General features: G+C 35.6%; 2 protein-coding genes across 2 annotated transcripts; both read right to left on the bottom strand.

Annotated features, from left to right (window-relative positions):
- Positions 1 to 505: 505 nt before the first annotated feature.
- On the bottom strand, positions 506 to 1,845 carry LOC107654789 (p53 and DNA damage-regulated protein 1-like). Its single transcript, XM_016442042.1, has 3 exons — positions 1,368 to 1,845; positions 1,190 to 1,270; positions 506 to 1,008 (listed from the first exon to the last, which is right to left on the bottom strand). Exons 1-3 carry the CDS (start codon positions 1,543 to 1,545, stop codon positions 926 to 928), a joined length of 342 nt encoding a protein of 113 aa, XP_016297528.1. The 5' UTR covers positions 1,546 to 1,845; the 3' UTR covers positions 506 to 925.
- Positions 1,846 to 3,328: 1,483 nt separating this feature from the next.
- LOC107654798 (p53 and DNA damage-regulated protein 1-like) lies at positions 3,329 to 10,776 on the bottom strand. Its single transcript, XM_016442052.1, has 5 exons — positions 10,331 to 10,776; positions 10,165 to 10,237; positions 4,192 to 4,266; positions 4,014 to 4,094; positions 3,329 to 3,832 (listed from the first exon to the last, which is right to left on the bottom strand). Exons 1-5 carry the CDS (start codon positions 10,412 to 10,414, stop codon positions 3,750 to 3,752), a joined length of 396 nt encoding a protein of 131 aa, XP_016297538.1. The 5' UTR covers positions 10,415 to 10,776; the 3' UTR covers positions 3,329 to 3,749.
- Between the last annotated feature and the right edge of the window lie 2,983 nt (positions 10,777 to 13,759).

Consider the following 13,759-nt stretch of genomic DNA (forward strand, 5'->3'; position numbering starts at 1 on the left):
GGTTGAAACTACTTTCCTTCCAAGCAGATAGTCAGCATATAGGCAAGAGAGACGTTTAATATGTGTTATAATCACTATACTAATTTGCAAGGTCTTCAGTCTTCTTGCATAGCAATTTTACTGGTTAGTAAACCAGGTGTTTGGCCTACAGCGGTTAGTTCTCTATGGAACTGAATGTATGGATCATTAAGGTGATTTTCCAAAAACCTTTCTTTTCAAATTCCATTTCTCCACTCCCATGGCTTATAGACCCATGCAGTCACTTTCAGAACGCAGCAAACTAAATCACTAAGATAATCCTAGTGCTTTGAGAAACTCAGTCCTCGGCTAACTGCTGATAAAACGTACATGTTCTATTTAGGTGGACAGTGGCGTTGTTTACAACATGAGGAAACGATGGGAAAAAACAATGAACTTTTAATCAACTGAATGCAAAAATCAGTGATGAAACATTTCATTTATTGAGTAAAAACATTTTCAATTCACAACATATGAATCACACATAATTACTGCAGAAATGAGTTTTCAGACTTTGACGGACACTTCATTGAATTCGAAAGTTCAACAATTGTGTTTGCTTGCCATTAATAACAGAACCTGTGAAAGTAACAACATACAAGCTACATGTTGTGTTAATACCCACCCAAGCATTTTAGCATTATTTTTGGCTTACTCTCTTCAACAATTGTGTTTCTCACACCACAAAACGCAGGCAAGACTTTTAAACAAATGCCATGTAAAAGCACTGAATGATGAAAAGACACATTGTGTGAGCTAGTCACCAAAAGTCAACTGAAAAAAGTTCTTCTGCTGAGTTAGTAAAGTCACAGGCGGTTTGCAGACACTTCAGTGCTCCGACGCACAGGTAACAGTCCAGTCCAAACATTACCCTCAGGTTCAAGACAGTCCGAGAAGCTAGTGGATATTATTTCTTAAGGAGGTTGTTAATTGCTTTAATCTCATCACTGCTCAGAGGAGAAAGGTTGTATCCTCTGAGTTCAGGCTTACCTGTGCAAGAAACAATTCGAAGCAGAAAAGATTAGATGCACTGATATCTACTAACATTGTATGACACTGCCAGTAAATATAGGGTAATTAGGGGCTATAGATATTTACTACACACGGACTTAAAGATGATATTTTATATGTGACAAATTATGAATGAATCAGGCAGATAAAGCAGCTCTACCTTGCAAGTCATTGAGACGATTTATTTTTGTTTTTAATCGTTTGCGGAGGTCAGTTATTTCCTTGTCAAGCTGCTCATGGTCTGTTGGGAACAATATAACAGCAAGAGGCCAAGAAAACACAGAGACTAGTCTAAATGTATTATTTGGACAAAATATGGCTGAAGGCGGCACACTCACCTTTAAGGATCATGGATCTGGTACTCTCTTGAGGGAATTTGATGAACATATTTCCAAAACACACCTTCACATTATCTAGATTAGATTGATTACACTTTATTGTCATGAGAGGCATCAAATCAGCATCCAATAGTGCAAACAGCAATAGACGTTTTAAACATATGGTATAAATGCACATGGTTTCATGTATACATAACCAGGTGCGGTAATGTTGGTTTTATGTTGGACGTTCGTTAGACATTCACTGAGCAAATTAAGGGACTGTATCAAAAGTGCATAAAAATAATTAAAAAAAAAAAGATATGCATTCCAAGATTGAAACATGCAATGCATCATGCAAATAAAATATAAAGATGTGAATTAAGTGAAAAAAACAATACATCATTTTAAGCTGTGAATGCGATATTCACTATGAATTGTTACATTGTTATTACATTGTACTCCAAACGATTTATTTTAACTGGTAGAAACAGGCGTTGCTATGGCACCTGTAATATATTCAGAAACACTTCACATCATACATGGATTTTGGAAATATAATTGTGCAGTTTTGGTGAATTTTTCAATTATTCAAATCTATATAACTTCCTGGTCATGTGACCCAATGATGTCACACCAGTTGTAATATCAGGTGCATTCGACTCGAAGCACGGCTACAGACGGCAGTCAACGAGAGTAGCCGCTTGCAGTCAGGGGCGGAGTTGAAAACGGAGGTGTCAAGCCGGACACTTTCTGCTCCCGTTAGTGATGCTCGCGCGGTGTTTGCATACTCTATCACAGATGAAGTGAATTAAATGCAATTATTTGTCAAATATACAGACGTTTCAGAAACGTTTTCATGAGCAACAGATATATACTGATTATATACGTCTTAATACATCGCCATCTGTTCAAGAATAAAGTTCAACGTAAATATATACTATTTAAATACTAATAAAGTGGGGGAATGTATGCTTTCATCAGTGTTTTATGATAAACGTGACTCAATATAACATTGCGACTACAGTAAAAAAGCTTTTATTGTTCTAAAAACACAGATTTGTGGCTATTATTGGAATTGAAAAGGTTAGAATAAACCCGAAACACACGTGGTAGTTGTCATGCGGTGAATCTGGCCAATCGTGAAACGGATGTGTCGTCATCAAAGTCATCACACTGGACTGAATCCAGGACTGTACCACTGCACGCAACCTGGCAAACGTTCCTTTGCCACAAAGCATTTCCTGTCATTTAATTGACCTTTTTTAAATTTTTTTATTTAGTATTGCTAAAATGTTTTGTCACTGACCTCTCTCTTCATTTAAAAGTCTTATTCTAGATCATTTCATAACAATAGAGTGGAGAGTTTTACAGTGACCATCTGTCCAGATCACTGTTCATACAAGTGCATTTCAACAACCACACATACACTAGAAATAAAGAAACACTGCCATCTAGAGTCAGAGAATGTGACAGGGTTGAAACTACTTTCCTTCCAAGCAGAGATAGTCAACATATAGGCAAGAGAGACGTTTAATATGGGTTATAATCACTATACTAATTTGCAAGGTCTTCAGTCTTCTTGCATAGCAATTTTACTGGTTAGTAAACCAGGTGTTTGGCCTACAGCGGTTAGTTCTCTATGGAACTGAATGTATGGATCATTAAGGTGATTTTCCAAAAACCTTTCTTTTCAAATTCCATTTCTCCACTCCCATGGCTTATAGACCCATGCAGTCACTTTCAGAACGCAGCAAACTAAATCACTAAGATAATCCTAGTGCTTTGAGAAACTCAGTCCTCGGCTAACTGCTGATAAAACGTACATGTTCTATTTAGGTGGACAGTGGCGTTGTTTACAACATGAGGAAACGATGGGAAAAAACAATGAACTTTTAATCAACTGAATGCAAAAATCAGTGATGAAACATTTCATTTATTGAGTAAAAACATTTTCAATTCACAACATATGAATCACACATAATTACTGCAGAAATGAGTTTTCAGACTTTGACAGACACTTCATTGAATTCGAAAGTTCAACAATTGTGTTTGCTTGCCATTAATAACAGAACCTGTGAAAGTAACAACATACAAGCTACATGTTGTGTTAATACCCACCCAAGCATTTTAGCATTATTTTTGGCTTACTCTCTTCAACAATTGTGTTTCTCACACCACAAAACGCAGGCAAGACTTTTAAACAAATGCCATGTAAAAGCACTGAATGATGAAAAGACACATTGTGTGAGCTAGTCACCAAAAGTCAACTGAAAAAAGTTCTTCTGCTGAGTTAGTAAAGTCACAGGCGGTTTGCAGACACTTCAGTGCTCCGACGCACAGGTAACAGTCCAGTCCAAACATTACCCTCAGGTTCAAGACAGTCCGAGAAGCTAGTGGATATTATTTCTTAAGGAGGTTGTTAATTGCTTTAATCTCATCACTGCTCAGAGGAGAAAGGTTGTATCCTCTGAGTTCAGGCTTACCTGTGCAAGAAACAATTCGAAGCAGAAAAGATTAGATGCACTGATATCTACTAACATTGTATGACACTGCCAGTAAATATAGGGTAATTAGGGGCTATAGATATTTACTACACACGGACTTAAAGATGATATTTTATATGTGACAAATTATGAATGAATCAGGCAGATAAAGCAGCTCTACCTTGCAAGTCATTGAGACGATTTATTTTTGTTTTTAATCGTTTGCGGAGGTCAGTTATTTCCTTGTCAAGCTGCTCATGGTCTGTTGGGAACAATATAACAGCAAGAGGCCAAGAAAACACAGAGACTAGTCTAAATGTATTATTTGGACAAAATATGGCTGAAGGCGGCACACTCACCTTTAAGGATCATGGATCTGGTACTCTCTTGAGGGAATTTGATGAACATATTTCCAAAACACACCTTCACATTATCTAGATTAGATTGATTACACTTTATTGTCATGAGAGGCATCAAATCAGCATCCAATAGTGCAAACAGCAATAGACGTTTTAAACATATGGTATAAATGCACATGGTTTCATGTATACATAACCAGGTGCGGTAATGTTGGTTTTATGTTGGACGTTCGTTAGACATTCACTGAGCAAATTAAGGGACTGTATCAAAAGTGCATAAAAATAATTAAAAAAAAAAAGATATGCATTCCAAGATTGAAACATGCAATGCATCATGCAAATAAAATATAAAGATGTGAATTAAGTGAAAAAAACAATACATCATTTTAAGCTGTGAATGCGATATTCACTATGAATTGTTACATTGTTATTACATTGTACTCCAAACGATTTATTTTAACTGGTAGAAACAGGCGTTGCTATGGCACCTGTAATATATTCAGAAACACTTCACATCATACATGGATTTTGGAAATATAATTGTGCAGTTTTGGTGAATTTTTCAATTATTCAAATCTATATAACTTCCTGGTCATGTGACCCAATGATGTCACACCAGTTGTAATATCAGGTGCATTCGACTCGAAGCACGGCTACAGACGGCAGTCAACGAGAGTAGCCGCTTGCAGTCAGGGGCGGAGTTGAAAACGGAGGTGTCAAGCCGGACACTTTCTGCTCCCGTTAGTGATGCTCGCGCGGTGTTTGCATACTCTATCACAGATGAAGTGAATTAAATGCAATTATTTGTCAAATATACAGACGTTTCAGAAACGTTTTCATGAGCAACAGATATATACTGATTATATACGTCTTAATACATCGCCATCTGTTCAAGAATAAAGTTCAACGTAAATATATACTATTTAAATACTAATAAAGTGGGGGAATGTATGCTTTCATCAGTGTTTTATGATAAACGTGACTCAATATAACATTGCGACTACAGTAAAAAAGCTTTTATTGTTCTAAAAACACAGATTTGTGGCTATTATTGGAATTGAAAAGGTTAGAATAAACCCGAAACACGCGTGATAGTTGTCATGTGGAGAATCTGGCCAATCGTGAAATGGCTGTGTCGTCATCAACTCTCCTGCAGCCGCTCTGGAGAAAACTCTCGAAACGCTCTCGCGGTGCTTTGATGCCACACGTGATAGTGACATGGCGTCGGTGCCGTCTCAAGTCGGACAAAATTACTAACTGGCATGCACTGCTTCAAGTCAAATTGCGATCGATCTGCGCAGTGCTGCATGTGTGTCCTTTCGTCACACAATCCTGTCACACATCATACCTTTAATATAAATTGGATAAAGAACTGTATTAATAAGCCCTCATCTATAAGGAATCTGATCCCTAATGTTGTTTTTTTCCAAACTAGGAGGTTTAAGTTTCTTATTAATGTGTAATTATATCCCTATCAAATTATCCCTTTTTCATAGGCAATTGTTATTAGCTTGGTTGGATTCTGGAAATATAATTTTGTGTATTTTTGGTGAATTTCTGAAATATACAAATCTATATACACTGTAAAATCCAATAGTTTACCTTACTTAGATTTAATTCGTTATCTTTACTTAGTTGTTATACTTACTAGGTTATTAAGTTACAGCTACTTTCAAGGCAAATAAAACAATTTACTTAATGTTTTGAGTGACACTTACTTAAAATGTTCAAGTAGCCACAAAGGAACCAATGACATTAATAAACCAGTGCACTAATATGTTGCTAAAGTGCAACAACAGAAGAAGAAAAGAAAAAGAGTCTTAATAGACTTTTCACCCATTTCCTCCATGTCTGCAGTTATCTTTCACTAGTTGCATTCACTCGTTTCCCAAAGTCATCTCGAATGCTGAATTCTCAATACAACTGAAATATTTGAGAGAACATCACATAAGCTAACTTCATAAATTGATGTTGATTTTCCTAAAATGTGTGTTTTTTTTAACTCACCATTATAGTGATTAGCGTTCCCTTTGGTTGGGCACTTGGAACTTCATTTATGTTACTATAATTATCTTTCTGTTCATGCAGCAATGCATCATGTCAGAGCTATTTGATTTCAAAGGAAGAAAAGTAATAAATAGGTTGCCTTTAGAAGGTGACAAATCTTCTAATTAAAGCATTAATGTATATTTTTTGTGTGAGTTTATTAATGAACTTTTTCAAATTTCATTTTTCATAAATACCGTGAGATGCTTTTAATTGGGTTTATATAATCCTTAATTAGTGTGTGGTAATATGCTAAAGTCACACACAGACTTAAACATTCAGCATGTGAATCACAACAATGGTAACAATTACATTTCATTTATTTTCATTAATTGTAACAATAACCATTTTATTTGCTCTTTTTGTTGTGCTACTACTGACACAAGACAGCAAATAAAATCAACAACTGTAAAACAAAGCAACTGCATAATTTATTCAGCCGCAATGCACTCTGGGAGTCAGTGAGTAGCTATACTAAGTCATGAGTAAACCTTAATAAAAGGATCAAGTACCCGCTACAGTTCTTTTTTAGTTACTAGAACTCTCGTGTAAGTAAACTATACTAACTAAGCATTTGTCAGTACAACATACTATTCCTATTTCACTTTACTTCGTTTTTTCAAGGCAATCGGTTTGCATGCTTTTTTTTAAGTAAGCCCAACTAATTAGATTTTACAGTGTAACTTCCTGGTCATGTGAGCTCATATTGCCACACCCACTGTACTATATTCATAAACATACACAAACATCTCCTGTGCATGCCTTATTTTAGGGAAATAAGATTTTGTGTTGTTCTCAGTACATGAAAAAAATCAAATCAATTATATTCAAATGGTCATGTGATCTAATGATGTCATTTTGCCTGTAACATATCAGCAAAAAATGCCAAACTGTCAGCTTGGATATGAATAATAAAAATAAATAAATCTAATGTTTAGCAGAAAGGTTAACTAAGCAAAAAAATGATTTTGTACACATCTATGGATGTGTAGTGGAGCTTTCCCTTTATTGAAAGTTGTCCATGGCTTTTAGTATTTTAAAATCTCATTAAATTATACATATTGAGCAAAATTTCACCTGACGCGGGCATGAATGTAGGGATACTTAAACTTATGTTTCCTCACAAAAACAAAAATGACACCACTGAACATGCCCTTACAGACAAGCGGAGTTAGCACTTGCAGGAATTAATGGTACAGTGAACTGTGCACTAGTTTAGTGACGTGACATGTGGCCAAGTATGGTGACCCATACTAGGAATTATGGCTCTGCATTTAACCCATCCTTAGTGCACACACACAGCAGTGAACACACACACACACCGTGAACACACACCCGGAGCAGTGGGCAGCCATTTATGCTGCGGCACCCGGGGAGCAGTTGGGGGTTCGGTGCCTTGCTCAAGGGCACCTCAGTCGTGGTATTGAAGGTGGAAGAGAGCGCTGTACATTCACTCCCCCCATTAGGCCACACTTCCCTATCCACGTTTACGATAGTTGAGGCCTGTTGACTCAATGGGACGCAGGTTCAAGACTGATTGGAATCATGTCCTGATTTTATTTTCCCACTGCATACACTGCACCCTTCTAAAAATAAAGAAAACCCCTAACCAAATTATGATTGTTCTTACATTTCTACATAAAATTCCTATTTTATGCATTTCACAGAAAATGCTATTGAGGCCTGGACCCACCAAATTACACAAGGACTAACAGTACAAAAAATCACTATAGTACTACTTCAATAAATGTGTGATAGGCACATAAGATCCCAATGTAAATATTTTTGTATGAAAAATGTTTGTGAATATGAACTGGCCTTGTGTAACAATATCAGGTCACATGACCAAGAAGTAAAACATTTTTCAATAATTCAAATAATTGACTAAAAGCAACAACTATATTTTCAAAATAAAAAACATGAACGTACAATGTGTGAAAGATGTTTATGAATATAATACAGTAGGTGTGGCAACATGAGGACACATGATCAGGAAGTTATATAGATTTGAATATTTGAAAAATTCACCAAAGATACACAAAATCATATTTCCAAAATCCAGTTTGTGTGTGATGTGTGTGAGGACAAAAACAATAACAATCCTTCAGTCTTTCAGTTCAGATGAAGTGCCAAGTCCTTCAACAAAGCCATTGTTCTTATTGCTTTTAATTTAGTAGAGAACTCAATAGATTTAAAATACATTTTCATTTAAAGTTTGAATCTTAAAAAAAGAGGTTTGCATTTAGAAAATTGACATTTATGAATATGATATTTAGCTAATAGGAAATTAAATTTGATCAAATCAAATGTCACAACATAATGTCAGTGTGTGTGAGAGCAATTCCAAAATAAATGTAAAGAGGTTTCAGGGTTCTCAAAACAGAAAGAACAGATGGTATTAACATCATTCTTGCGTCTTTTAAGAGAGCACTTATCTGCATAAAATCTATGAATCCAATTAAATGTAACTTCTCTCATTCTGTTAGTTATCAGGTATTTGCGAGGTAATGAGCAAACTTTCTTCCAGCGAACATCACTTACAAAACCACTCCAGTAAGAGATTACACACGGCACAGAAACAGACTCCTCCTGAAACAAAAAGTCATGCTTATACAAGACCTCAGCGTAATAACAGATTGAACCAGTTTGATTGAAAAGTTGAGACAAAAATAATACCATTTTTAAAGCAATTATCAACGAAAAGAGATGTGTTTTCAGTATACAGTCCATTCTTATTATTCCAGATTATATGAGAATAAGGTGTAAAATTGTGTTTAAAAATGAGGGACCAAGCTAATAACAATTGCCTATGAAAAAGGGATAATTTGATAGGGATATAATTACACATTAATAAGAAACTTAAACCTCCTAGTTTTGAAAAATAATAACATTAGGGATCAGATTCCTTATAGATGAGGGCTTATTAATACAGTTCTTTATCCAATTTATATTAAAGGAACTATGTGTTACAGGATTGTGTGAAGATATTACAACTGGTGTGACATCATTGGGTCACATGACCAGGAAGTTATATAGATTTGAACATTTCAAAAAATCATTCATTTGTTCATTTATTTATTCATTCATTCATTTACTTATTTATTTATTTACTTACTGCAGGTTTGGTCAGTATGTTTTAAAATCGGCTCAAAATATAAAAATGTCTGATATCCTCTGACTGAATGGAATCTAAAGAAGAGGTAGTCAACCTTGCTTCCAGAAATCACTTGACACTTAAATCATTAAATCTTTTTTTTAATTATTATTATTATTTTTTTTTTTTTTTTTAAATCTAAGTTGTGTATTATATGCTGCATGTATGTATAAATACATTGTGGTTGTTTTATCGAAAGAGCTCAAATCAAATCAAATTTAATTAGATTTCTTTCATCAAGAGATTCAGCTTTCTTCAATTTTTATAACAGATATATTAATCATACAAAAGTTAAAAATTGTCTAAATCTATACTTAATCTATTTGCTAACATAAACTACACATGTAAAAGGACCACGGTTTTAGTGTTTTTTAACCGTTTATTGTGGATTTTGCCCAAGTGGGGATTGTTGTGGGTACTTTTCAGTTCAGATGCTTAAAACAATTACACCATCGAATAATATTTTTATTCATTTTGTTATTCCGCTTTTAAATGTGATCTGAACGAGATACAGCATGATCCATGACTATTATGCGATTACATATAAATGAATGCTGTAGAAAATATCAAATGTTAATGAAAATAACCAAATGCCACTAATAAAACAAAGCACAATAAAAATAGAGAAGGTGCAGTGCATCCGAGAACAGAAAAGCCTGCGAAATGGCAAGAATGAGAACAATGAAGCACAACATAAAATAAATCGGACAATAATCATGAGGTCTCTGACACTGCACATATTAAAATAAGTACAACACAGTATTTGTACTTGCCGTTCGGGGAATTGTTTCGTAAAGCGCTGAGTGCTTCTCGATTTCTGTTTCTCCGCAAATCCAGATCCACGATCTGACAATATTTAAATGGATATAAACACTATTTAAGCAAAATGTCTCATTGTATGTTTGACTACAATTGACAACTTTTATCATTCACACATACCTGCTGTTTGTCACTAAGAATGTCTTCTGCAGCCACTTCTACCTCCGTCAAATACTCCAGTATTCGCTGCGCTCCCTCGTCCATGCTTGAGTCTGTTTACTGTGTGCTGGAAAAACATGCCTGACTGATCAGGGGAACAAGTTCTGTTCTAGTTCAGTTCCGCCTGCCAGCGGCCACATAACAGTTCCCACCTTCTCCTTTGAGGTTTTACGGCAGCTGGCATCCGATTTGTTGCATTACTGCCACCTACTGTACTAAATTCCCTTTACACTACATTCTCTTGTCCAGTCCAGTTTCTTTTAAAAAAACGAATAAATATTTCCTGCCTTTTTGTTTCTCTGCACATTCTAAAATAGGCTACTTTTAACATTTCCCTCTACTCGTCCCAATCTCTGTAACTGGGTCATCGTTTCTCGTCTTTCTTGATTAAACTTCCCACAAGATATTAGAACATGCTCAACCGTCTCATACTCCGGACACTGGGTGCACATTCCTATTGGCTGCTTTCCCATAATATAAGGAGTGCCATTAAAGGGGTCATATGATGCTGCTGAAAAGAACATTATTTTGTGTATTTGGTGTAATGAAATGTTTATGCTGTTTAAAGTAAAAAAAAACACATTATTTTCCACATACTGTACATTATTGTTTCTCCTCTATGCCCCGCCTTTCTGAAACGCGTCGATTTTTACAAAGCTCATCGTTCTGAAAAGCGAGGTGTGCTGTGATTGGCCAGCTATCCAGTGCGTTGTGATTGGCCGAATACCTCAAGCGTGTGACAGAAATGTTACGCCCCTCACATACTGCGATGGTGCCGTGTCCGGCCGGAGCGATGAGACAAAAATATTAAAACCCATTACAAACGAGGCATTTGTTGCATCCAGTGGGGACATAATTACTGTTTATAATGACTTATACTGTCTTTTTACGCGTTGCGTTGCATTGCATCGCGCCGCGTAAACATAAAACTCTGTCTGCATTTGTGATCGGAGAAATGACAAACAACAAGCGCTACTCTACACTGCTCAAAACTCGCGTTTGAATCATCAGTGGCAAATCCTTTAAATGAGAACGTACTTACGTGAGTCAGAACTGCCGGCATTTTAGTCTAACGTTACTCTCCCAGGATCAGTAAACAGTCCTCCATATTTACGTAATGTTCGTACGTACTAACAGTACAACGATTGCAGCTGCGGGTCCCTAACAATAAATAATCACAGGGTGTTCCCTATCTCAGTGCTCGAGTGAAGATTCATCACGGGATTGTGGATAGTGTCTGAGCCGCAGAGCAGAAAATAAGTTCAGATACAATTATTTACAGGCTGACAGATACGGATTGGCACCCAGCTTCATTTTTTTATAGATATATTAGTTTATATTATTTTATAAGCTGACAAATAAAATGATGCCTTTTTGTCTACTTGATATATTTTCTATATGACTGAAAAGTTTGGGACTCGAAGGCACATCTTGTCAGCATATTTTGATAGCCTAATTACTCTAAAATCAAACATTTAGTATTATAACTATGGCGGGGCATGTTGTCACAGCAATTGTTTGAGAAGTACGCTGTTTATGTCTTTAAAATTTAACCAGTAAAACAATTATGAATATTTCTGAATTGGAAACGGAAAGTGAATAATTTGACTCTTGTCTGAATGTGATTTCTTGATTCATAAAAAAATAAACTTACAGGCATGTATTTTTTTTTCAACACTCTGACAGCAGCTAGTGTTAGTAAGAAATGAATCTGTCCTTCAAACATCTGGAATTATTTTGGATATGCTATTATAAACATGTCCTAGTAACTCTTCCCTTGTCAAGAGGATTGTAAAGTGCTTTAAAAACATATTTTATGTATGGTCATCACATTCACCTTATGAATCAGGCACAGAATGAGAAAAATAATAAGTTATACAATGTAAGATGATTTCTTGTGCTCATTGGGACAGTCAGGTTAAGGCTAATGGTGTGCAGACACATGGCGTTTCAACTTGAGCATATCATTTGTAACTGTAAACTCTAGCGATTTGCTCTAGTGTGAGTGATTAACCAATGATAACAGTGAAACATCAGTTTATTATTAAATACATTGCTGTACCTGAAACATCTATGCAAGAACTGCTTACATATAAATTAACAAGTATTGCAGAAATAACAACTGCCTGTTTTAAACTAAACATTAGAAGTCCCTATTAAAAGGGACTTAATTGATAAAAGTGCAGTCACCAACCTGTTGCTTTTAAGAAATTAATATATATTGCTATTTAATTCAATGGAGTAATACAAGAGTAAGTTGTTTAAAACAATTACTAAAATAAGAATGTAAATAGAGTATAGCATACATAAAGTCTTACTAGAAGACAACTTAAACTTAAGTCTTAAAATAATGCAGGCATAACAAACATGATTTTATATGGTTAGAAGTGCTGAACTGAAGAAGAATATGTACATACAATGATCCAAAGAATATTTGGACTCTTAAACCACACTGAAACGAATGTCACTGCATTAGATTAGGGTTACCCTAAAAAAAAAAAAAAAAAAAAAAAAAAAAAAAAAATATATATATATATATATATAAACAATTACACCAAGCAGGGCTCTAGACTGCGACCAAATCCATTTTTGAGAATGTGCAAGTTCAAATTTTACGATCACATTTGTGCGAGTGCATCGTCACGCCAGAGACGATCTTATTATTGGGAGATACCAGGGTCTGCATTACTTACTACTGGAGAAAGCGTAACGGTCAACTTGGATCACGTGTGCCTTGATAACCAATCACATTACACATTACATCATTCAATTTCAGTCAAGAGATGTGCGACACTCAATTGCCGTTTACGGATACCATAGGAATCAATGAGAATCAATGAAAGTCAGTGACTTCTCTCATAAAACGGCACTTTTTTTTTTTTTTCGGTGTAAGCTCTAAAAATTATTGGTGTAAAACATATTGGAGATTAGCTGATAGGCTGTCGATTCATTAAATTATAAGCTGTTTCCTCACAAAATCTGTTTATTCAGCATAGTGAAGCCTCTCCTCCATTGACATCCATTCAAACAAAACGGCCCCTGGCCTCCTTCCCTGCACACCGACAAAGCGGAAGCGATAGCATTAGCTGTTACGCTTTTTTGGCTAAAGGTTGCAGGCTTGCCTTCCAGTGGCTTTGGTCACCCACTCAATCGGTGTCTGCCTATCTGCACATGAATTATCAGTCACGTACACGCGCATGGCACATGGATGATTTTGTGCAAATTTGGAATTCAGGAAGTTTAGGAATTAAAGGGTTAGTTCACCCAAAAATGAAAATTAGTCTATAAATTACTCACCCTCAAGTCATCCTAGGTGTATATGGCTTTCTTCTTTCATACGAATCCAGTCAAAGTGATATTAAAAATTGTCTTTGATCTTTCAAGCTGTTT

This window comes from Sinocyclocheilus anshuiensis, unplaced genomic scaffold (assembly GCF_001515605.1).
Source record: "Sinocyclocheilus anshuiensis isolate Anshui unplaced genomic scaffold, SAMN03320099.WGS_v1.1 scaffold819, whole genome shotgun sequence".
Lineage (NCBI taxonomy): Eukaryota > Metazoa > Chordata > Actinopteri > Cypriniformes > Cyprinidae > Sinocyclocheilus > Sinocyclocheilus anshuiensis.